Genomic DNA, 25,120 nt, shown 5'->3' on the forward strand with positions numbered 1-25,120 from the left:
TGCTCCCGATTAAATTCCAATCATTCCCGATAATTTTTCCCGATCATATACATTTTGGCAATGCATTAAGAAAAAAAAGAATAAAACTCGGACAAATATATACATTCAACATACAGTACATAAGTACTGTATTTGTTTATTGTGACAATAAATCCTCAAGATGGCATTTTCATTATTAACATTCTTTCTGTGAGAGGGATCCACTGATAGAAAGACTTGTAATTCTTAAAGGATAAATGTGACTTTGTATATTGTGACTAAATATTGCCATCTAGTGTATTTGTTGAGCTTTCAGTAAATGATACTGCAGCCATTTAACTTCTGCCCAAATGCATGATGGGAAGTGCAACCATGACTGTGCGTAGGGGCACCAATTGATATATCTTCTCTGCGTTGGGAAAGAACATAGGGTGTTAAGAAAATAATCAGCTACTACCTTTCTTCCCCACATTGCCTCCCACGTTATTTTTAATTGCTGAGAGAGGTATTGTAAGGCTTTAGCCACATAAAAAATGGCTCCAAAGGCTGACAAAATTCTCTCTACTCTTTACACGCTGCCTTTTAGCGCTATCTATAGGTAAAACGGCGTCTTTATAGATTGAACGCGACAATGCGTGAGTGGGTCGTGCAGCGCATGCGTTAAGTATTTAACGTGATTAATTAAAAAAAATAAATTACCGCCGTTAACGTAATAAATTTGATAGCCCTACTTTAAGCCAAAACTACTCTGGATGAGTGTAAGACATTTTGTATGTAACGTTAAATACAAATAGAAAACGATTTCAATAAAAAAAATATATATATTAAAAAAAGGCATGTCTGATATTTTTTTGCCGGTTCCGATAGTTTGAAAATGACGTAATCGGACCCGATCGATCGGCATCCTAATCAATCGGGACATCTTTACGCGACACTCCTATTGGTGCGTTCAATATGGCAATGCGATGCTTCCATTGGTGGTGAAAAGAGAGCTAGACTCCTTTGCTAATTTACTGAAGCAACATTCCGCTGCCAATCTTTGCAAGTGCTACAGTATTAATTAATATCTAATTTTAGAACTGATATAATCTAGTTAATTAAACCAACTGATCAGCTTAGAAAATAAAAGGATCACCGTAAGGGCTTTGCCTCTTTCAGATGGGCCACTAGAGTAGATCAAAATTCTCACAGTTCGCAGTCACTCATTTTGGCCCGCCTTCAAGTTACAAATATTGCATAACGGAATAGGAAGTTATGGTGAATTACGAAATAAAATACGTTCGGGAGACAGAAATTAGGCTTTGGTTATTTACACTCCTACCAAATAATGCATACTTGTGACAACAAACAAATGAATAGTTTTCAACAATGAAATAACCACAATTCAGTAAACTTTCGAACATTCCAACATAAGAATTAGCATTTGTACAGGACACTCTACAACAGAAGGCTTACTAGTGCATTGCCCTTTGTAATTCAGTCTTTTATCACCAAAGGATATTTTCACTTTCTGTACAAATCCATCATTGTTCCAAGTTTGCTTTCAAATAATGTTTTGAACAATATCTACTCTTGAATTTCTGACAAACAAGCTTATTATAAGATTATATATAGCCTACTAACTTTTTGCTCAAAATAAGTGTGCTAAGAATAATAGCTAGCTGAAAATAAACTTATTTCAGGATATCTAAGTGGGTAAAATTTGGCTGATAATTTCATGCATTTCTAGTAGATTTACACCGAAAACAAGGGAATTTAACTAGTTTTAAAGAGGTGTGTTTTTGCAGTGTAGCTGCAAGAGGAATTTTGATTGTCCTTATTGTCTTAACAGTTTTAATGTGTGATTTTGTTATACTGTACTCCTGTTGTGGTTGTGCATTATGTTTTATTAAGTCATCTATGCCACAACTGGACCTTACCCAGGTCAAAGCAGGATACTTCCTATGGTTAAAGCAGGACTCTCACATATAACATAGTACACATCTCATGTTGCTCACCGTGGTCCGTAGTGTGCTCAGGGAGCTTGTGTGTCTGCTCAGACACACGAAAAATTAGAGGGAACATTGTTGGCAACCCTACTAGTGTGTTAACAGCCAGGTCTCTACAATCTCTACAAAAAAAAAAAGAAAAATCAAAATCCATTTTACCTTGACTTGCAGTAATTTACAGTAGATTAAGCCTCCTTAAAATTCCCACATGGCTTGATGAACAAGGGACTAATGGCTATCACCCCTAGCCTTAGTATAGCAGCTTCATTGTATCACACTGTGGAGATCCAAACTTTTTAAACCTGTCAAACATATGGTTAGTCTTGAATTGTTCTATAATACCGTATTGGCCCGAATATAAGACGGTGTTTTTTGCATTTAAATAGCACTGAAAAAGAGGGGGTCATCTTATATTCGCGGTCTAGACATTATACCCATTCACGACGCTAGATGGCACCAGATATCATTGAAGCGATGTTCTGTCATGACAAACCTCAGCTACTCTCCCCATTCACGACGCTAGATGACGCCAGATATCATTGAAGCGATGTTCTGTCATGACAGATCTCAGCTACTCTTTTTAGTTTAACCAGTTTGCATTATTTTACTGCAATGTTTTTTGTTATTCAGATTTGTTTCAAGACTACAGTTACAGTTAGACTTCAATTTGATGGTTAATGCAGTTATTGCATTTTTGTTGTTTTATCACAATAGACTGGTTTATTTACATTTCAAAAACCAGAAGCCATTTATTTACGAATGTGATTGCACTTTAGTTTACATATTTAAATGTTCAGATATTAAGATTTGAATGAGGCAAAATAACATGCTTTTTCTCTCAAATATATTGTTATAGTCATTTGTTTCGAATGTACTGTAATTATTTTCTGTATAAAAATTAATCTGGTGTTCAAAAAGTCTTTTTTCAAACTTGAGTCATGAAAAAGAGGGGGTCATTTTATAATCAGGGCCGTCTTATATTCGGGCCAATAGGGTAACTATTACACTATACTGTACCTAAATTTTAAACCTACAGTATACTCCATTTATGCAGCATGTAATCATCACGTCTGAAGCAGGTTGGCTATTTCGGATCTGCTAGGACAAAATAGTGGACATTAGAGTTTAAAGAAATGATGCCGCTTTCTGTTGACGAATGCACCACAAGCTTCTAAATTTTTATCCATTTTCAAACTTCCTTACATGTTACACATTCTAAAAGGTGTGGTTAAAATGTATATTAAATTGCACCCATGCAGTTAGAAGTTGATATTGAAAATACTGAGCCCAATGTTGCTCTTGATGCATCGTCATTAGGATTAGTGTTGCACCGATACCATTTTTTGGGCCCGATACCGATACAGATACCTGGCTGTGCAGTATCTGCCGATACTGATACCATTGTTTGCAAAAAAAAAAAAAAAAAAAAACATATATATATATATATATATATATATTTATATACGTACGTATAAGGGATGCAACAATACAGTTAAGTCACGGTTCGGTACGATTTTCGATACAATTCAATACATTTAATGCTCTGAAACAAAAAATACAACTGTTATTATTATTATTATTATTATTTTATTTTATTTTATTTGCTAACAAGCAAAAATAACAGTGCCATCATATAAACAAGCATTTTAGTGCATAATATTTATGTGCTTACTTCTTACTGAGCTGTAGAAATTTTGTATATAAGTGTTGAGAACAATCTTTACTGTTTGTAAAGTGGGGCACACTGTTGATTGCTGCAGCTCTCTTAGCAGCTATATTTACCATATAAGCAAAACATCCTATTTGTGGTCCGAGTCCATCTGTAACATGTACTGAATTAACAGTATTTGCAGCATTATCTATAGTCACTGGTATGGATTGATTTGGCCTGCTTAACTTCTATTCAGTCATGGCGGTTTCTAATTCATCATTGGACAATATGGTGTCGCTCTGGGCTCACGCAGCTAATGGCATGGGATCTGAAGTAGCACATCTAGGTTTCTATTTGATGATATCTAGTGTGTGCGCGCGAGAGTTGGCATGGGATCTAACATATGACATCTAGGTTGCTATTTGATGATATCTAGTGTGCGTGCTGCGCCGCTAGAGTGTTTTATGGCCACAGAAGTCACTTCTGCTCATTACTGCACAACACCAGTATATGACATTCGACTTTCATAAACAGAACGAGTTTGAAGTACGCCGTTCTTAATTTGCCACTCATTGTCATGAAACCATGAGTTTGCTTAGTCTCCCACAGTCTTAAGCTTTCTGATCCCATCGGCGTTAAAACAACAGGCGATTGCTTACGCATGCTAATTGTTTATGAATGCTATGTTAGATGAGCAGCGTAACATCCCGGATAAGCGTTGTAGTTAACATCCTTAATATTGAAATCGAAGGTTTTAATTTCGTTTGGTAAATTCGAGACAAAGACATACAAATGTCATGCATCGGGATTTGGGAAGTTAGCTCACGTGGGGAGGACAGTACATTTGCGTCCAAGTGATGCCAGTAGATGGTATCGGCGCCCAAAATGTTGGTACTCGTCGATACCGATACCACCAATTCGGGCCGGATCGGCGCCCCCTGCCGATACTGGTATCGGTATCGGTGCAACTTTAATTAGGATATAGTGTCAAAAAGCTTTAAGTACCTTAAACGCAGAAATTAAGCTCTATACAAGTGTAAGTACATTTAACTGTAGAATTTACAATGCAACCACTTGGACATTGAAAATGATCACAATGAAAAACTCACAATCTGCTAAAGCATATTTAAGGCTTAAAATTTAATAAAAAATGTTGAAAACAACAGCATATTTCACCATATTTACAATTTGCGAACGGAATAAAATGACTTCACATTCTATTCAAATCTAGCTGGCATCTATGTGGTTAACATATTCAACATCTGGATCCAACTTATGGTCACGTGACCAGCGTGAAAGGGGTGTTGAAATAGCTGAACCTGAAAACAGAGCTGGGGAGGAACAAGGATCGACAATCACTACCTTTTAAAACATGAAGCCAGTCAACCAATTCTTGCTCTGGTTGTTGCCATGGATCCCAGGTAAAAGAAATTATGCAGCAGTGTTATTTGTGTGTATTTTTTGTTTTGTTACAAAATGCTGGTGACAAGAAAGAGCCACTGAGAAGATAAATAGTGAATTTTCTGAAACTAGACCTGGGAGCACAAGATGTTCTTAAGTCTTTTAGTCAGTCACATTCCTCGTTAGTCCGTTGAGGCGTTCATGAAAAATAAATAAAGAAAACATCCTAAGCCTGCGGCACTGTGTTTATCCCTTGCCAAGTGTAGTATATCTGTTGTTTTGTTTTAAAAGTCTTCGAAACTGTTTATTTATCTGTGTAAAGAAAATATGGGTACTCACTTTTGGAATCACTGGGAATCTTTTTGATTAAAGAGAAATGAAACTGAAATTGCTTAAACCACTACCGTTTTCTTCACTCATGATAAGCCCTGGTCATGAATTGTTTGATGGCTGCAACATTACTACTATTGAAAGCTGAAGTTGAAACAACACCAGAAAACACTGTAATTTCTCTGTCCATCAGGCACTCTAAGTGGGCTGACAACCCAGGCCGAGCTTCGAGTCATGGAGGGTAACTCACTAATTGTCCCATGTCTTTATGAGCCTCAGTATGCCAGTTATGTTAAGTACTGGTGCAAAGGAAAAACGAGGGAATTTTGCACAAGCTTAGCCCGAACAGATGACCCCATCACTCACAGCCAGTCTGACAACAGAGTAAGTATTTTTGATGACCCGATCCAGCAAGTCTTCACAGTGACAGTGAAGAACCTAAAGGAGGAGGATTCCGGCTGGTACATTTGTTGTGTGGAGCTTGGTGGATTTTGGCAAGCTGATGTCTGTGCATTCACTTACGTCACAGTGATCTCAGGTGAAGGAAGGATGTAGCCCTTTTCAATATTATCAATTTCTTTAATTACATTACCTTTCTAATGCCTTTTCATGGTGAGAAAAATTTGATTTGCTTTCTCCAGGAATGTCGGTAGTGAATGGCAGACTAAGTGAGGAGGAGGGACGTAGTGTCACAGTTCAATGTCTTTACAGTCCAAGATACAGGTACAGTGTAAATAGTCAATTTTTGTGCTATGTAACACTCTCTCTGGATCTCAATGAGGTTTTAAATAGAGCTACAATATGCAGAAGCAAGAAGGGATAGCGTAACAAAAAAGCACTTTAAAAAAAAATCTAGTTAAAATGAAACAGGCTGTTTATCAGCTGATCAAAAGTTTCAGACCATCGCTCAAAAAAAAAAAAAAAACACGAACCAAAAAAAACTTCTGTAGGACTTAGTGATTTACAGTAGCTCCATCGTTGTTGCTATTCACTTCAAAAATTCGTTTGGGCATGCATGACGCGATTTTCTCCAGGAATCTATTGGGAACATTGTTCTGAGTTGTGAAGATAGTTGTTGCTCTTTGTGAACCTGTCTGAAAATGATGGCGATCTGTATAAACTTCCCTTGCAATCCATTCCCAAATGTTCTTTATGAGATTTAAATCAGGGGAACATGCAAGATGGTCCAACTGAGTGATTATATATATATATATATATATATATATATATATATACATATATATTAGGGCTGTCAAAATTATCGCGTTAACGCGCGGTAATTAATTTTTTTAATTAATCACGTTAAAATATTTGACGCAATTAACGCACATGTCCCGCTCAGACAGTATTCTGCCTTTTGGTAAGTTTTACAGCAAGTTTTTTGTGCTGTCTAACAGCGAACTCTTGTGGTCGCTTTGCGACATGGTTTATTGCTTTCTTGCCAGTTCAATATGGCTGCACGACGTCTCGGGCTGACGCCTACGTTGTAATGTTGTGCTTATATGATCCTTGGACAAGATTTGTCCGTAAGTATGGTTGTTGTAAAGAATGTACATATTATGTTAGTAAGTGAAATGTTATATTTTTTGTATGAGATGCTTTTTGTTTATGTTTAGTGAACCTGTATAGCGTGCTAAGCTAACGTTGTTGCTAATGCAATGCTTGTGTACTTTTTTTTTGTAGTTTCACTACGGTCTAAAGAGGACAGTGGTTTGAGGCCATTTTATTAATAAATCAGATGAAAAAGGAAGAAGTCTGATTATTAAGGCGTCGTTCACTAGCTGTCTAGCTTTGGAAAAAGTAGACGCTTCGGAGTGAGGACAGCATAGACAGATTTAAATGACAGTAGAGTGAAATGCCCACTACAGTCCTTATGTACCGTATGTTGAATGTATGTATCCATCTTGTGTCTTATCTTTCCATTCCAACAAATTATTTTACAGAATATATAAATAATTTACAGAAAAATATGGCATATTTTATAGATGGTTTGAATTGCGATTAATTAATTTTTAAGCTGTAATTAACTCGATTAAAAATTTTAATCGTTTGACAGCCCTTATATATATATATATATATATTAGGGCTGTCCCAAACGACTAATTTTCTCCCGATTAGTCAGCCGACTATTTTTACGATTAGTCGACTAATCTAATAATTAATTAAAAAAAAATTTTTTTTTTTTTTTACTAATTTAGCAATGACATTTTTGTTGACGCTTATCAATTCACAAAAAAACATATTGGAACACTCAAATTATTTATTAAAGTACAAATAAACTCGTAAATAACAATAATAAATCACAAATAAACAATGAGTTCAAATGCTGATAGAATTAACTAGTGTAGCATCCCGATTGAAAAGATGGTCTCTTAAACTGATGGTTTACAACTTTTATTCCATCCTTGATGTAAACACACTGTAAGAGCTACGGTGCACACAAATAAAGCAACACAATTAGAAATTAACAAAAACTTTTCACCTTTTTCCTTTTAAACCTTATTTATATATCAATGAATTGCCTATATGAATTGCCTTTACCTTATTACCTTATCATTGACAATCTCTCCCTTGAGTGCAATGACTGTATATACTGTATATATTTATGACCTTTTAACCTTATATAATTTTCTATACATTAATATAAACCATAACATGAAATAAACCTTTCAATTAGCATTAAGAACAATACTAATAGCATTTATAGGCCCATTGTCAATGAAACATTATTATTTAGTAAGGCGACAGCACCCTCTGGTGTACAAAAAATGAACAAAAAAAAAAATTACAAACTGCGTGAAGGCGCTTGAGGTGTTTATTCACGGCCGACGCGCAGCCAGGCTTGGCACTGAAGAGACAGGACAGAAGAGTGTACTCTCCTTTGTTTCTTTGAAATAAGTCAATGTTTTGGACACTCTGGTGCGCTTTTTTTGGCTTTGTGCCGCTTTCCCCGCTTGCAAACAGAGCATCCGACACTCTAACTTTCCACGCATATATTTTTTTAACCCTTCATTAACCGTCGACGGGATGTTGTGCTCGTCGACGGATTTACGTCATCGATGACGTCGACTATGTCGACTAGTCGGGACAGCTCTAATATATATATATATATATATATATATATATATATTTATATATATATATATATATATATATATATATATAGGGCGGAAAACACAGACAAGGCTGAAAAAGCAGTTTCTGCTCTTGCACCCCTCTTTAAAATAAACTGCTGTATTTTAAGCCAAAAGAACTGTTGTGTTTGATAGAATTATATGTCTAATGCTTCCATAGTAGATTCATGGCGCAATAAGCCCCCGAACTATTTTTAACTTGTCCGTTTTACCCTGGAAACCCCCGTTTACAGATGTCGCGTAACCGCTTTTGTTTCAACCCAGCCATAAATAGAAGGCAAGTAATTATATTTATTATTCAAAATGCCTTTTATTTTTGTTAGGTTTCTGAGTGAGCGGGGGACCCAAGCGCAGAGAAGGAAGGCAAGGTGGCAGTGGTGACAATTGTTTATTGCTGTATGTGAAGGCAGTCTTTGTCCAGATAGTCAAGCGGGCGATTAGTGTGTAATCAGGTGAGCTGTGAAGGCAGGCGAGCTGTGCAGGATCTGCGAACAAAGGTAATATGAGCTATAGCAAAGCAATACAGAGTTCTAGAATTTTCAAGGGCTAGTGTCACAAACTCTTGGAGTGGAGTTGTTGATCTGGCAATGAGGTGAGGCCAGGGACTGGCTTAAGTAGGCTGTTAACGATGACTGACTGCACCTGGTCCCAGGCTCACCCATCTGTCCAATCCTGCAATCAAGACACACGCACCCACACACACACACAAGGAGGAGGAGGAGCAGCGCTCAGGGAGCAGGGGCCTTAACAATTTTTAGCTTAAAGTCATTAATTGATGTCTAATATTTCGTTTAAAAAAAAAAAAAAAAAAAAAAAACGACTTAGAAAATTATTCACTCGCATATTTTAAACTTTTAAACAAATTACGTCACCATGAAAAAAATGGTGTCTGTAAATAAGTCACGGATATTTACCTCATAACTATGACTTAATTTTATTTTTTGTTACTGTCGCCTTTTCCCCGATATGTTAGATGATAAATAACCGATCTAAACAAAGGAAAATGACCCAAAATACTCAAAAGGGTAAATATTAGGGCTGTCAACCGATTAAAATTTTTAATCGCGTTAACTACAGCTTAAAAATTAATTAATTGTAATTAATCGCAATTCAAACCATCTATAAAATATGCCATATTTTTCTGTAAATTATTGTTGGAATGGAAAGATAAGACACAAGACGGATATATACATTCAACATATGGTAAAGAAATACTGTATTTGTTAATTATAACAATAAATCAACAAGAGGGCATTAACATTATTAACATTCTCTTAAAGTGATCAATGGATAGAAAGACTTGTAATTCTTAAAAGATAAATGTTAGTGCAAGGTATAGAAATTTTATATTAAAATCCCTCTTAATGTTTTCGTTTTATTAAAATTTGTAAAATTTTCAGTCAAAAAATAAACTACCAGCTCGCCATTGTTGATGTGAATAATTACACCATGCTCACCCATAAAATCATTTTGGCCCAAGCGCCAGCAGAGGGCGCCAAACACCAAAAAAACAAGTAACAAGCGGACATTACACTGCTGTCATTTTAATCTGTTTGAGCGGGGCATGTGCTTTAATTGAGTCAAATATTTTAACGTGATTAATTAAAAAAAATAATTACCGACCGTTTACGCGATAATTTTGACAGCCCTAGTAAATATATGAAAAAGAACATTTAGACCTCTCTTTAATGTCTGCGATTTCTGCATCGCAACCCTTGTTATATTACCGTGTTTCACCCATAAAATCCCCCCAAAATCCGGCTGTGGCCATTCACATCTGTGTCTTGACACTCGATGATACATGCTATATGGAGTTTTTGGATTGAAACAAGGTAAGTACGCGATAATTTCTTGTTAAAATCATGGCGTCTTTAATTATGCTCTGGCGTGCTCTAACCTCTAGTTAGGGTTTTGCTGTTTAAATTTTTTTTTTTTTCCAAAAATGCCCTCTTGTTCAAAATTTTTCTTCCCCCAGAAAATTGAGATTTTAAGCTTTCCAATGATGTATCACACATTCATATAAGACAATTTTGAAATTTGGCCAAATTGGGGGTCTCAGAGCGGAACTTCAAGTCACCTGAGTGTTTTCCGCCATATATATTGACAGTGCATACTGTATATGTGAGTATGAGTGGGCATTTGATATGATGTATAAATATACTGTATATGTATAATATATCCCATGTGCCACCCAAAGCAGTCTGCCAAATCCTCAAACATGTGCAGCAAGAATTGCTCTAACATGAAAGTTAAGACAATCCATGACAAGCGTATTTATATACCTGTGCGCATGAATTAATGCATATGAGAATTCATTCAATGATCCTTTACCAATAGAGAGAGTGAAAAGATGTGGTGTAGGAGTGGAGACTGGAGCTCTTGCCTGGTGACAGGCAATGAAGGCACCTATGACGACGCATCTGTGGCCATCAATGATGACAGAACTGGGACTTTGACAATTACCATAAAGAAGCTGAAGAGGGGAGATATGGGCTGGTACTGGTGTTCTGCTGGACAAGAGAAGATTCCAGTGCACGTGCAAGTCTTACACCGACCATCAACTGCCACGTTGAGTGGAAGTAAGAAACACGCTTCATCTTCGTATTGTTCATGGGGTCTTGTAAAGCAGTCTTATTCACAAGGTTCTACAATAAATTAATAGGCAATTTAAAAAAAAAGCATGAAACACTACAGTAATGAGACCTGAACTGCATGGATTATTTACTACAATGCCAAATATGAAAATGCATTTTTTGTCAAGCTGTACAATCTAAACTACCACCCTCGCCCACGTCGTGACATCCATTTGTTAACAATGTATTAAACAACATAATACTAAATTAATGTGATAACTGATTGACAAGTGGTTTTGAATTTCTTAATGGCTCAGAAATAAAATACAGTATTCATTTCTTCCAGCAATGGAAACATCAAATTAAGATTTTTGACCAGCACTAGCTTTATTTAAATGTATGACTAGCGCTTCATTCGAAGAGTTACAGTATGTGAATACAGGTAGTCCCCAGGTTACAATATACCCGACTTACGTGATTTCAGCTTTACGACGTCGGAGTCTCCAGTATTTATCTATTTTTTCCAACAGTGGTGACTTCTGTTTTGTGATGCATCCTTCTTTTTATTTTGGTGCAGGAAGCGTAGAGCAGGTAGTTTTCCCGCATGCAAGTAAGAGCGTATGTACACACGAAGAAGAATGCATGTACACACGAAGAAAAACATATTTGCGCACACGAAGAAGAGTGCATGCACACACACACACGAGGAAGAGCCATTTGCTCCTGCGAAGAAGTCGTGCAGCAAAGTGAGAGAGGGGAAAGAGATGCAAGCCTGCGCGTACATTTATTGCTTGTGAAGCATTCGCAAAGGCAACAACACCTGGACATAACACTTTTTGTACTGTTTATTGTGTGTTTTCAATTATGGTCGAATACTTGGGGCGAGTTGATGTGAGTGTTTTTGATGATGTGCGGACACTAACGAATACATGCTAAACGTTTGTGTGAAATGTTATTGCTGTATCAGGATCTAATTATAAATGGAAATTTGAATTACTGTTATTTGACCCTTTAACACCTAAGCCTATTTTGGCCGAATTTGCATGCACTTGATGTTGCCTTTATATTTCAAAGAAAAAATTGTTTATAATGGCCAAGTTGGGTCCCTTTTTTCAGGACACCTTGAACTTCATGTCCAAACTGTTGTTTTCTTCGCTGACCAATTATAATCCACATTTTGGACCCAACCCAAAAAGACAAAAAAATCCCCAAATCTTTTTTCAAAATTTTTAATGTTGATGTCCCATTGACAACCAAACATGCTTGACCAACCGTTTGGAAGCTTGATAATATTTATTGAACTTATTAGGATAAACATTCAATAGAAAAAAAATAAGATTGAATAGTTTTATGTTTGACAATTCAACACAAACAGCAGGTAAGGTCATAGGCGTTTTTGGCCTTTACACATACTATGATCAAAACAGGTTATATACAGTGCAAAATAGTGAGAAAAAAATTATATAGGTCATCTAACACAAAAAGGGTTTGGAGGATATCTCTTTGTGAAGTTAGGTGTTGTACCCATCACCTTATCAAAAGTATATACGTACATGCAATCAAGCTTCTCGAACACACATCTACATAAAAATTGAAAAGATTATAGTGAAGAAAAAATATCTAAAAAAAAAAAAAGTAATATATATATATATATATATATATATATATATATAATAAAATTGCTCAGAAATTTATTAAAAATGTTCACATTCGGTTCGTCCTTCTTGACATCACAACGGCTCTTGGGATATGTAGTCTTTTGTGCTGCTTTCGGTTTTGAAAAAGGACAAGAAATGATGGAAATATGGAGCTAGATACATGGTCCATGCAGTGTTTAAATGCATATTTATGAGTGCAATAAAACTATAAAACTCAAATGACATTATCTCCTGTTTTTCTTGGTCGACTGACTTCAAATAAAATCTGGTGTGGACATCAACTTCCGCACTTTCAAATGACACCAACCAGCGGCACGTGGGTGACGTAATTACAGCGTGACGAAGCTTCAAAGACAATATGCGTAAACGCGTCGCTGCCAACATGTTCGGTGTTAAAGGGTTAAGATGAAACTGATTTTATTCCTCTTTTATTTTAGTTTATGACATTGTCATTTCAGAGCTTAGCTTGCTGTCTAGCTAAGACTCGACTCCAACATCTGGTAATGACAATACAATGACATATAATACATGTTTTTGGATAGTTATTTTGAGATTTAGGGGGTATTTTGGGGTGCTTAAAGGGTTCATTCCAATTTACGCGGAAATTCGGGTTATGTTACCAGGATAGGAGTGGACCTCGTTCGTAGCCCGCCGGGGACTACTTGTAGTTTTAATAGTCAACCAAGCAAATTATTTTCTTCAAAACAACCTTTCTTATGATGTCATTAAAGCGAAGATGGTTATGTGTCAGGCAGGTGAGCTTGAGCAAAAACTATAAGTGTGTTTAACAAAAATAACAGTGTGAAACCAGGAATAATGTCATAAACAAAAAGTTACATAACAAAACCAGGAATGAATGAGGGCACAGGAACACACAAGACATCGACAATGACACAACTAGAATTGAACTGAAACAGGGAGCTGCTTGACAGACATGAGAGGAAGCTGACTGGTAGACACACCAGTAGCAGGCAACATCAGGTGACATGAATTGGCAATATAAAGGACAAGACACAGTGAGGAACAAACCAGAATGAAACAATATCAAAACACACTAAAAAACCAAAAACCGTGACAGATAGATGAGTAGAAAAACTCGTGTGTAGATTTGTAAATCAAATGTGTCATTCAAACAATACTTGGAGCGGCACATAGAAATTCAAGCACTCATTTCAACATAATGTAGACATTTTGACATTTAGCTCAAAATAAATGTTGAATGTTCTTATTTCTAGATGCAGCAGCAGTGACTGTGACAACCCAAGCTGCAGCAAACCAGTCGGTTACAGATGTAGCTGACCCCAAACCTAAAACAAAGGATAGCTGGAAGTCTCGAATGTGAGAAAGACAGCAACTGCACCAATCATATATTATATATATTTGAAAATCACTCCATGTAGTGGCAAAATTCACGTTTCTTCAATCATCATTTCTCTTCAAAGCTGGGCTGTCTTCTGAACAAGTATGTTTGTGTGTCCACATTTTAGTTTCACTGTGGAGTCCGTGACATGTGCATCATTCATATTGCTTGTGGCCTTGGCTATATTAGCAAGCAGGATGTGGAAACGTAGTAAGTCAACACTTATTCACATCACGTTCTTAACAAAAAAATGATACACATGAAGAGATAGCCGCAAAGGCCAAACTATCTAAAATTCACCATGTATCCTTGCATTTGTGTGATTTGGCTCTTAATATGGGTAGATGGATGAGTGGGTGTTTGGATAATAGTTGGATGGATGGGTCTTAAAACTTGTTACTATTGATTCACAGAACAATTTCAAAAGCTAAGACAAACGATGGGAATGAAACCAACTCACATGGTAAGTGTTCTCGAAAAGCATATTGAACGCCTCACCAGCTGCATTTAAATAATCACAGTTAACTTCTTTCTTTTCGCCCCCTAAAGGAGGACTGTGGAATAGTGGTGGTGACCAGCAAAAAATCTTGAACAACTGTCTTGAACACTAATTAAAAAGGAAAAGATAGAAATTTAAATTACCTTTGCATAGGTTATTATAACAAATACTTCTTCATATAAGAATATATCTCTGCAGAATAAATCTTGAGGAATCAAAATAACTGTATGAAAAAACCAAAATAATTACTTAAAACGACACACAGTGATTGCGAACGCACAGCACACTTAAATCAATAAATACATCTGTTTTGTAATTGCTTTTTATTAATAATGGGTACTGTGTTTAGACTGGCAACTGAGCTCATCTGTTGTTACAAAAAAAAAAAGAAGCATTTTCCTGAGGATGAGGGTGGATTTTGTTACCAGGATGTATCAACTTTTACTGTATGTAAGAATAAATGAGGCACATTTAAACAAAGAAAGGGATCATACAATGTTAAATGCAGATAAAAAGACAACTGAGGAAACATGTGTACTGTGTGTGCATGAGAAAGATTTTGTATTTTATCTACAATACCAAAACAAAAAAGAAAACGACAAACTGGTAGTTTTTAGTTAGTTTGTAGACTACATAAAAACAAGAGTAAAACTGGGATCTTTTTGTATTATTGAATAAATAAATTTGTCAATAAAACCATCTAGATTTTGTTTTTCTTTTACCCAACTTCAGATATGCACAATAATTTGGAACTCCTCTCTCAAATTCTTCAAAATGAAGTTCTATGTCAACACACTCACACAGGAAGACGCATTCCAGCAATCTGCTGTCTAAAACAAATTCTTATCATGTGGCCTTGTGAACAACATCTAATCTGCTGGAGAGCACGCAGAGTTCTGCCAAGACTCCCCTCTTTCTGCCGTTTTCAACCATTCCTCACTTGGAATTGTTACAGATACTGTGGGGGTGCAGTTTGAAGGACAAAAGACTACACCCATCCTACCTTATCTTCCCCTCATATTGTCTTTGAGACACTCCCGTGGCTTCCAATTTTTATTTTTATTTTTTAAAATTCCATCGATACAATTTCTATAAATGACATTTGCCACATCAAAATAGAATATAACATACACCCTATATATAGAAGCAAAAATAGTATAAACACAGATTATCATAAAAACAAAAACTCTAGTAATGTCATGTATCCAAATTTGTCTTTCTTCTCAATTCTGTGGTTATTTGCCTTACATCAGCCTGACTATCAATAATTTCATTTTGGATACAGATGTCAAATCTTGTTTGGCATAATTTTATACATGTTGTGCTTATTATCATTTGGAAAATTTTTCTGTTCCCTTGTGTCTTCCCACTCCAAATCTAGGAAATTGTCCTGACAATTGGTCTTATTTCTTTCTTGTTGAATGCGCTTTTCTTTTTTTGTTGTTATTCAGATTGCACACTCCCCGTTAAAGGTGAGAAAGAGTCTGTCCTACTCCCTACCCAACTCCCTCCCTCCATCCTGTCAATGTTTCCCATTTCTTATCTAATGACCCGGAGCACCTGCCATAGCGACCTGGCAGGCAACCCGTCTATCCATCTGTGTTTATCGTTCTTTTTACGTGCTGTCCCTAAAGGAAAATTTTGTTACTTCTTACATGTGCAATGACAACAAATTTCTATTCTATTCTATTCTATTCTATTCTATTCTATTCTATTCTATTCTATTCTATTTTATTGTCGTTGAAACGTGTGTCGTGTTTCCTCGAAACCAACCACCTCTCTTCCTCTCTTCCTCTCTTACTCTCTCTTTAGAATTCATGGCCCTCCTCAAACCTCCTACTCCTCAACAGTTCAAAATCAGAAGCCCTTCTAGTTGGCACACAAGCTTTCCCCGTAAATTACAATAATTTCTCTATTCCCATCAACAATGTATTTCCCCCTCAACTCGGGTTAAAAATCTGGGTGTCATCCTCTACAGCTCTATGACATCTCCAGATCAGCCCACTTCCATCTTTGCAATATTTCTCATCTCCATTCATTTCTCAGTCCCCAACTGCCGCCACTCTTATTTGCAGCCTGGTCACCTCCCGGATCGACAACGGCTACTCGCTGTTCTTTGGTCTCCGTAATAAATACCTCCAGAAACTGCAGCTCCTCCAAAACTCTGTAGAACACCTAATCACAGGAACCCCCACCACACACCACATCATCTTCTACTTTTCATCTCTTTGTCTACCGTATCCATCTTACTACTTTCAGTTCAAGAGCGTTCAGTCATTCTGCCCCTCGACTCTGGAACGCTCTACCTTCTGATCTTCGTAATACAACCTCTTTCTCACTTTTCAAACCCAGACTCAAAACATATCTTTTTAAAAGTTTCATATCCATTTTGATCTGCTGTTTTGTGCTATGATTTCTTTCCTGCTATTTTGTTCTTTCTTTACTTTCTTTTCAGGCGTGACAGATCTTTGATTTACTTTGACTTTTTTTCTTTCAGTTTATTTATATATTTAGTTGTAAAGTGTCCTTGAGTGTCGTGAAAGGTGCTTTGAAATAAAATGTATTATTATTATTATTATCATTATAATTACTATTGTTGTGGAGCAGTTTGTGTATCTCAATTATCTTAGGAGCTAGATTGTCTAGTCTTGTCCAAATTGTCAAGGAGAGGAATCAGACAAAGTACAACTAGATTGATGCTCTAAATGAATGGCATTTCCCCTTACAGAGACAGTGCCCCCACTTCTCTCTCTGTAGCCAGCTGAGGAACCGTCGCTAATACTTGTTAGCCAGGCCTACACCCATGGGGGCCCAACTGGGCACAGCTTGAATTTGCAACATTAGGCTCCTTCAAAGGGTCTCACCACCAGTGGAAAGGGACAAGGGGTTGGGTGCAGGATGATTTGGGTGGCTGGCTTTCTGGACCAATCTTCAGTTAAGAAGACATGGATGTGGAATAGAACTTCTCTGTCTCAAAAAGAGCCTGAGCAATGTGTGAGGTTGAGATGCCCCAACTAGATATTGGGCTCACCTCCACACCCACCTTGGGCTCCAGTATAAGAGTTTCCCATGGTGAGATGTTCTAAACCGATGTGAGCATTTTTATTGCCCCCTGACTCCCTACCTGTACACTGGACCTCAATCTGATGGATGAGAGGGTAACTTCCCTCTGCCTCCAAGTAAGGAAACTGGTCCTAACTGTTGAATGTGCTTATGCATAGGGCGGAACAAGTGTGAACAGAGCCCAGGTGCGATCAATATCAACGGGCTCCTCCAGATGACCGGTCGAGTGTGTAGATGAGGTGCTACTGCATCATCACCTTCAGGTCCCTCCAGACAACTAGCTGGCGGGGGTGAGAACCCTGAGAAGAACCCACATAGTGTTCTACTGACTTCTCTGCCCATCACGGGTATAATGAACACCATCTAAAAGTGTCAGCATGTACTCACTTGACACCAAGCGACTACGCCGTGGTTCATTCAAAAACCTGTGATCATGTCATCGGCCTTGTGACAATATTACTCTGACCGACAGGGGTGGAGCTGCCAGCTGTTCAGCACATGGTGGTGTATTGGCTCCAATGACTGAGGAAAATGGCAGTTTGACCTGGCAGACCCTAACAACTTGTAATGTCTGCCGGGAACATCTGGCACAGTCCCCTGTCAAAAGGAGTTTCAGCTCTCACCTTGAACATAACCAGTGTTGTCACGGATTACTTTAAAAAGTAATTTCATTACTGATTACTGATTACACCTAAAAAAAGAAATCTAGTTACTTTACTGATTACTTTATTATCAAAGTAACTAAGTTACTTTAAAAGTAACTTATCAGTTACCTTTTACCAATTTTTTTCCTTTTGCTGCCTCAACATAAAAATAACAGAAAAATGTCATCGCGTGTAATTGAGTTTTTCACATAAGGCTTAATCTTTGAGTTGGCGGGGGTTTAATTAGTCGACCACCATTGACTCGCCCTTGCTTAGCCATTCCGGAGCCCTAAAACTAACAACTAACTGACAAACTGCACAAAATTTGTTTAAATCAACATCAACGACTAATTAAACCCCTGCTTACTCCCAAGATAAAGCCTAATGTATAAAATTCTTAACTTCCCCTTTAAAATAAAGACCTGGCCGTTAAAATGTTGTTTCTAAAAGTTGTAAAGCAATAAAACAAACAACAAAAATTAATAAAATGAACAAAAATCCTACAACGTAAAGTTTTCAAAATGGGTCAAAATCATTTTTCGAACAGTTCATGTGACTACCACCTAGGAGAGTGGAGACTATCCTTTGCTTTGCTTAGCCAAAACTACACCAGAGGAGGCAAGATGGATATTTAGAATTTCTTTAAACCTAAGCTTTCAAACGCTGCCAACAACAACTTGAACAGTTGATTGAACTCCAACAGTGTCAAGATGTATATGTGTATATATATATATATATATATATATATTTATATACACATATATACTGTATTGGCCAAAAGTTTAGAGACACCTCAAAGGTGGATACTTTGAAGAATGTAGAACACAAAACCTGTTTTCATTTATTTAACTTTTTTTTGCCATTCCACATGTTCGTTCATAGTTTTGATGTCTTCAGTGAGAATATACAATAGTAGTGAAGATACATAAAACGCAAAACGTGTGTCCAAACTTTTGACTTTCGTTTCAGTCTTCAACATGCTTCTCCCCCCAGTCCCACAAATGTAAAACTCCGCCTATGATTACCAGCTCTAACTATAAAATGTACATAATTACACATATTATAAAGGCTTGTTACAAACTGTAGAAGTGCTGGCTGTCTCGTTACCTGTCGGCTATTTTTTTCGCGACGCGTTGTGCTGTAATTCCAAGTGCTTCCTTGTTGAATTGGATGTTGAGTATATAGCGGTCGACAGTCTTTCTGAGCCACCGCAGAGTTTGCAACGCACGGAGATATTTTTGTCATCTTTACTGGACGGACATGTGAAGTAATGGCTGTTTCTCCAGTGAGCAAATGCAGCCGTTTGTTGTATCTCTCCGGCTCCTTTACTGTTAGCATCTTGATAGGTAGCCACTAGCCAGGCTATGTTGTTGACCGCCGTGGCAGACGGCGCGCGCACAGGCAGCATGGTATAACACGTGACCCGTTTTTATCCCCCGATGAGAAAACGTGAGATGTGATGTCACTCCCAAACTCAAGCGCAGTATTTTCTTTTCAAATGCTCTGCGTACATGACTACAATATTCTTCATTCTACATACAGTATGAGGCAACAACAAAATAGTAATGCACAGGCACCGAGGAAACTAACTTTAATCAGATTACTGGCTTCGAAAAATGAACGCGTTAGATTGCTCGTTACTGAAAGAAAGTAATCAGATTACAGTAACGTGTTACTTACTGACAACACTGAACATAACATATCTCTTGATCTGGGGGACGCAGGGGAAATTAAGTCTGAATGAATCATTGCCGAAGTGGCTGACCTGAGCTGTGGCCATAAGGTGGTCAGGGCCTGTCGTGGTGGCCATCCTTGAACCTCTTGTGGTCGTAAGGGATGTTGTCAAGTTGAACAAGTATTTGTAGTTGGCCTTCATAACCTGTAGGTCATCCTGAAAGGGGGTTTCTCTTTCTGTGGCCCCTTATCAAGGTTTATTTTTTTCCCAGGTGGGGTTTTGAGTTATTCCTTGCCCTAATGGAGGTTTAGATCAAGGGATCATGTCATTTTTGTCAAAAATGGTCCTGTGAAGCCCTTAAGACATTGTTGTGATAAGGGATATATGAATCAATGTCTTGACTTGACCTATATATGTTTACTTTATGCATCAGTCATACTAATAAAGACATTACATTTCTAGGCTTAGTGTTATATACCAAATTCCTACCCTGAGAAACAATACAGGGTAATGGGTGTAGAAGATGGATGGATGCTATTTAAGCCAGCGGTTGTTATTCACTTGAGCGCCATCACTCCTGCATACAAAAACCAATCTCTGCAAACAGGCGAAGGTTTATTAATGTCAAAGAGCCGGGATATTGCAAACAACCTGTTTATCTATTACAGTCTAATTCTTGGGTAATTGAGTTATGTGCATATGAATTAATGTGGCATAATGTGTACTTTATAGTTTAGTGTCCAATTATTTTTAGTACATCGTATTAGGATGTTGAGAACCAGCAGTAATTAGGTTGCCCTTGTGACTACTGATGGAAATGAAAGTTAGGTGTCTGTGAAAGTTACTGTTTACCTGATACTTTAAGGCGTTGCTAAATGTGCATACCTACATTGTGTAAGTGAATATTCTGACAAAAATTACAGTGTTAGCAGTCCCTTGCAAAACTATAAACTACTACAATTTGTCATATGTTTGACCCTGCTTGAGTAATATTCTACCTCACTCTGTCTGATGCCACACCTTCTATCAGGAAGCTCATCTTCTCATCGCTCCTAATCACTGCCACCTTGACCTTGTTACCAGCTGCTCTGGTTATTTGTATTTAAGAAACAGGCCTCTAATCCTTCATTTCATTCCAAACAGTGTCAATTCAATCTGTTCATTAGCGTTCCTCAACTAATTTCTGTATTTGCTCCAACTTGTTCAACCTCGACCTGCTAGAATCGACAACTATCGACAACTACGGCACTCCAGCTCTTGGACATTGTGTCAGTGCCTGCCAAACCCAGCTAAACATTATGTTGCTCGTGAGACGCAGCAGGTTCTCTTGTCCCGTTCCCGACACAACTTTATTACTTTACGAATCCAAAATTTCCAGAATTCTTCAGACATGCTTCTTTTACATTTTTACCAACATTCTTTTCTAAACATTCTTCTGGGGCAAATAAGTATTTAGTCAACCACCAATTGTGCAAGTTCTCCTACTTGAAAAGATTAGAGAGGCCTGTAATTGTCAACATGGGTAAACCTCAACCATGCGAGACAGAATGTGGAAAAAACAAAAGAGAAAAGCACATTGCTTGATTTTTAAAGAATTTATTTCCAAATTAGAGTGGAAACTAAGTATTTGGACACCTACAAACAAGCAAGATTTCTGGCTGTCAAAGAGGTCTAACTTCTTCTAACGAGGTCCAACGAGGTCTAACGAGGCACCACTCGTTACCTGTATTAATGGCACCTGTTTTAACTCATTATCGGTATAAAAGACACCTATCCACAATATCAGTCAGTCACACTCCAAACTCCACTATGGCCAAGACCAAAGAGCTGTCGAAGGACACCAGAGACAAAATTGTAGACCTGCACCAGGCTGGGAAGACTGAATCTGTAATAGGTAAAACACTTGGTGTAAAGAAATCAACTGTGGGAGCAATTATTAGAAAATGGAAGACATACAAGACCACTGATAATCTCCCTCGATCTGGGGCTCCATGCAAGATCTCACCCAGTGGCGTCAAAATGATAACAAGAACGGTGAGCAAAAATCCCAGAACCACACGGGGGGACCTAGTGAATCACCTACAGAGAGCTGGGACCACAGTAACAAAGTAACACTCAGTAACACAATACGCCACCAGGGACTCAAATCCTGCACTGCCAGATGTATCTCCCTGCTGAAGAAAGTACACGTCCAGGCCCGTCTGCGGTTCACTAGAGAGCATTTGGATGATCCAGAAGAGGACTGGGAGAATGTGTTATGGTCAGATGAAACCAAAATAGAACTTTTTGGTAGAAACACAGGTTCTCGTGTTTGGAGGAGAAAGAATACTGAATTGCATCCGAAGAACACCGTACCCACTGTGAAGCATGGGGATGGAAACATCATGTTTTGGGGCTGTTTTTCTGCAAAGGGACCAGGACGACTGATGTTTGTAAAGGAAAGAATGAATGGGGCCATGTATCGAGAGATTTTGAGTGAAAATATCCTTCCATCAGCAAGGGCATTGAAGATGAGACGTGGCTGGGTCTTTCAGCATGACAATGATCCCAAACACACAGCCAGGGCAACAAAGGAGTGGCTTCATAAGAAGCATTTCAAGGTCCTGGAGAGGCCTAGCCAGTGTCCAGATCTCAACCCCATAGAAAATCTGTGGAAGGAGTTGAAGGTCCGTGTTGCCCAATTACAGCCCCAAAACATCACTGCTCTACAGGACAACTGCATGGAGGAATGGGCCAAAATACCAGCAACAGTGTGTGAAAAGCTTGTGAAGAGTTACAGAAAACGTTTGGCCTCCATTATTGCCAAAAAAGGGTACATAACAAAGTATTGAGATTAACGTTTGGCATTGACCAAATACTTATTTTCCACCATGATTTGCAAATAAATTCTTTAAAAATCAAACAACGTGATTTTCTGTTGTTTTTGATTTTCCCCACATTCTGTCTCTCATGGTTGAGGTTTACCCATGTTGACAATTACAGGCCTCTCTAATATTTTCAAGTGGGAGACCTTGCACAATTAGTGGTTGACTAAATACTTATTTGCCCCATTGTTACATGTTTGTGTCAGTTCTTTCTAGTTTAGTCATTTGTAGCTAGATTATTTTTGTGAAATTTTTGTGCAAGTTGCCATGTAAATACAGTATAATCATCACTGTTGTTGTAGTATAATCATCACTGTTGTTGTGGGACACTGCTGTGGATCCACTGGCAGATGGCTGGGGAAGTTTGCAGAAGAGGAGGAGTTAACGCATGATGGTGTTGAATACAGAGCTGAGGTGCAGAAGCAACATCCTTTGCGTCGGTTGCTGTCGAGATGTTGTAGGGTGAAGTGAAACCCCATGTTGAAATGCATCATCTACTGGCTGCTTTGGGCAGTAAACAAACTGCAGGGGGTCCGGGAAGTTTCATGATTTTTGTTTGCGTATCCTACAACTTCTGTGATAAATAATGTTTTTATAGGCAGATTTTTTTTATTTTCAAAGTGCTGGAAATTTTGCTGACAAAAATGGAACTTCACTTTCTCCTGTTTCTTTGACACCAGTACTGGTGTCACAGAAAAAATCTTAAATTTTTTTAAAAATTCATTATAAAAAAAAAAAAAAAAAGAGACCCGGAAGTGCAATGGCATGAAGGTTGCCAAAGCTCTGCATGCCACTTTAGAATTGAAAGGAAAACTAATTAGAACATATAAGATTAAGAATACCTTGATCAAAAGTTGGTTTTAAAATTTGAACTAGGCTTTGTCTGATTTTAAGAAGATGTAATCAATAATCTTGTGCTCAACTAATCTTGATGGTGAGTGATTTATACATCACAATTATACACAAACGGAAGATGAATGAAAGAATCGTTTCATTCTGTATGTATTGTACATTTTTTTTTTCATGTCAAAAGACAAAATGGCTGAATAGTGCAGTAACTGAAAAAATACAATGACCTATTTAATACAACTTATAACATCTGTACCCGTGGTTCCAAAGTTAAAATCAACATTGCCCCTCAGCGGGCAACTTGCTCTGCATGATTTGGTATTACTGTTTTAATTAGTAGTATTCATGCATAATTTTCCTCGGTTAAATCAATTAGAGAGCTCTATAGTCAGCAGCAGATGCCTCCAGGTACACTCCTGGGCATGTCTGCTATTAACTTGAAGCGATTAGATGAGGTGCACTAAAAGTGTGCTGTATACTGTTCATATGTTTTGAGGTAATCATTCATAATCCAATGGGGATAAAAGATACTTGAGCTTTTTAATTTATTATCAATTATAATGGTTTGTTATATTCGTTTATATTTGTACTAGTGGATATGTATATACTGTATGGAAAGTCATTCCAGAGTTTAAATGAGCTCTTTAAATGTAAAATGTCTGGCAGAAGGGTAGAATTAAATTGCCAGTATATTAAAAAAAAAAAATGTCAGGAAAATATTGATTATTGTTAATGTTCTTTGACTGAAACGGGAGTAATGAATCAGTTTGGGGTCATTTTTAGCGTAAAAAAAATAAAATAAAATGACTCTTGTTCCATGCAAAAAGTCAAGTTTATTTGAGCAAATTATTGGTTTTCAACCACTAAATAAAAAAAAAACAACAACATTAAATAGAGCACTCTTGCACTTTTTTTTTTAGTGCAAAAGGGTGCATTTTCACACAAGCTGTCTTAAAAGAAAGATATAGGGGCGTGCAATAGAATTGGTAGTAAAAATAGAAGAATGGTGGCATTTTTTGGATGAAGCAGAATCCATTCATTTTATGGCCCAAACATAAAAACTTATAATAAATTCAGTCTGCCAAAAGATTGAACTTCCTTAATGCCAGACGGGCCTTGTATTTTGACCATGTCACTTTCAATTCGTCTTCCAGTCCCAGACCCCAAAATGCCAAGCTTGATGTCCTGTCCTGCCCTTTCGTTGCAAATGGTCCTAAGCCATTCTTTATAGATATGGACGTAAAACAGTCTCGATTCTTGGTAAAAAGCAAGAAAACCGTGCGGGTAGCATTTACGTAAATATTGCGAACTTTGAGGCTAGCCAGTAAGCAAATTAGCGGCCGCCATATGTAAACAAAGCTTTTCTGGTAAAAAATCTTCTGAATAAATTCTTAAATCCCTGAATTCTTAATAGATATGGATGTAAAACAGTCTCGCTTCTTCGTTAAAAGC

At 37.4% G+C, this 25,120-nt stretch overlaps 1 protein-coding gene across 1 annotated transcript; it reads left to right on the forward strand.

Annotated features, from left to right (window-relative positions):
• Positions 1–4,645: 4,645 nt before the first annotated feature.
• LOC130930325 (CMRF35-like molecule 5) lies at positions 4,646–15,169 on the forward strand. Its single transcript, XM_057858207.1, has 8 exons — positions 4,646–5,039; positions 5,543–5,887; positions 5,991–6,072; positions 10,821–11,062; positions 13,950–14,052; positions 14,202–14,284; positions 14,488–14,537; positions 14,624–15,169. Exons 1-8 carry the CDS (start codon positions 4,991–4,993, stop codon positions 14,663–14,665), a joined length of 996 nt encoding a protein of 331 aa, XP_057714190.1. The 5' UTR covers positions 4,646–4,990; the 3' UTR covers positions 14,666–15,169.
• The last annotated feature ends 9,951 nt before the right edge of the window (positions 15,170–25,120 follow it).

The sequence above is a fragment of the Corythoichthys intestinalis genome, chromosome 14, assembly GCF_030265065.1.
Source record: "Corythoichthys intestinalis isolate RoL2023-P3 chromosome 14, ASM3026506v1, whole genome shotgun sequence".
Taxonomy (NCBI): domain Eukaryota; kingdom Metazoa; phylum Chordata; class Actinopteri; order Syngnathiformes; family Syngnathidae; genus Corythoichthys; species Corythoichthys intestinalis.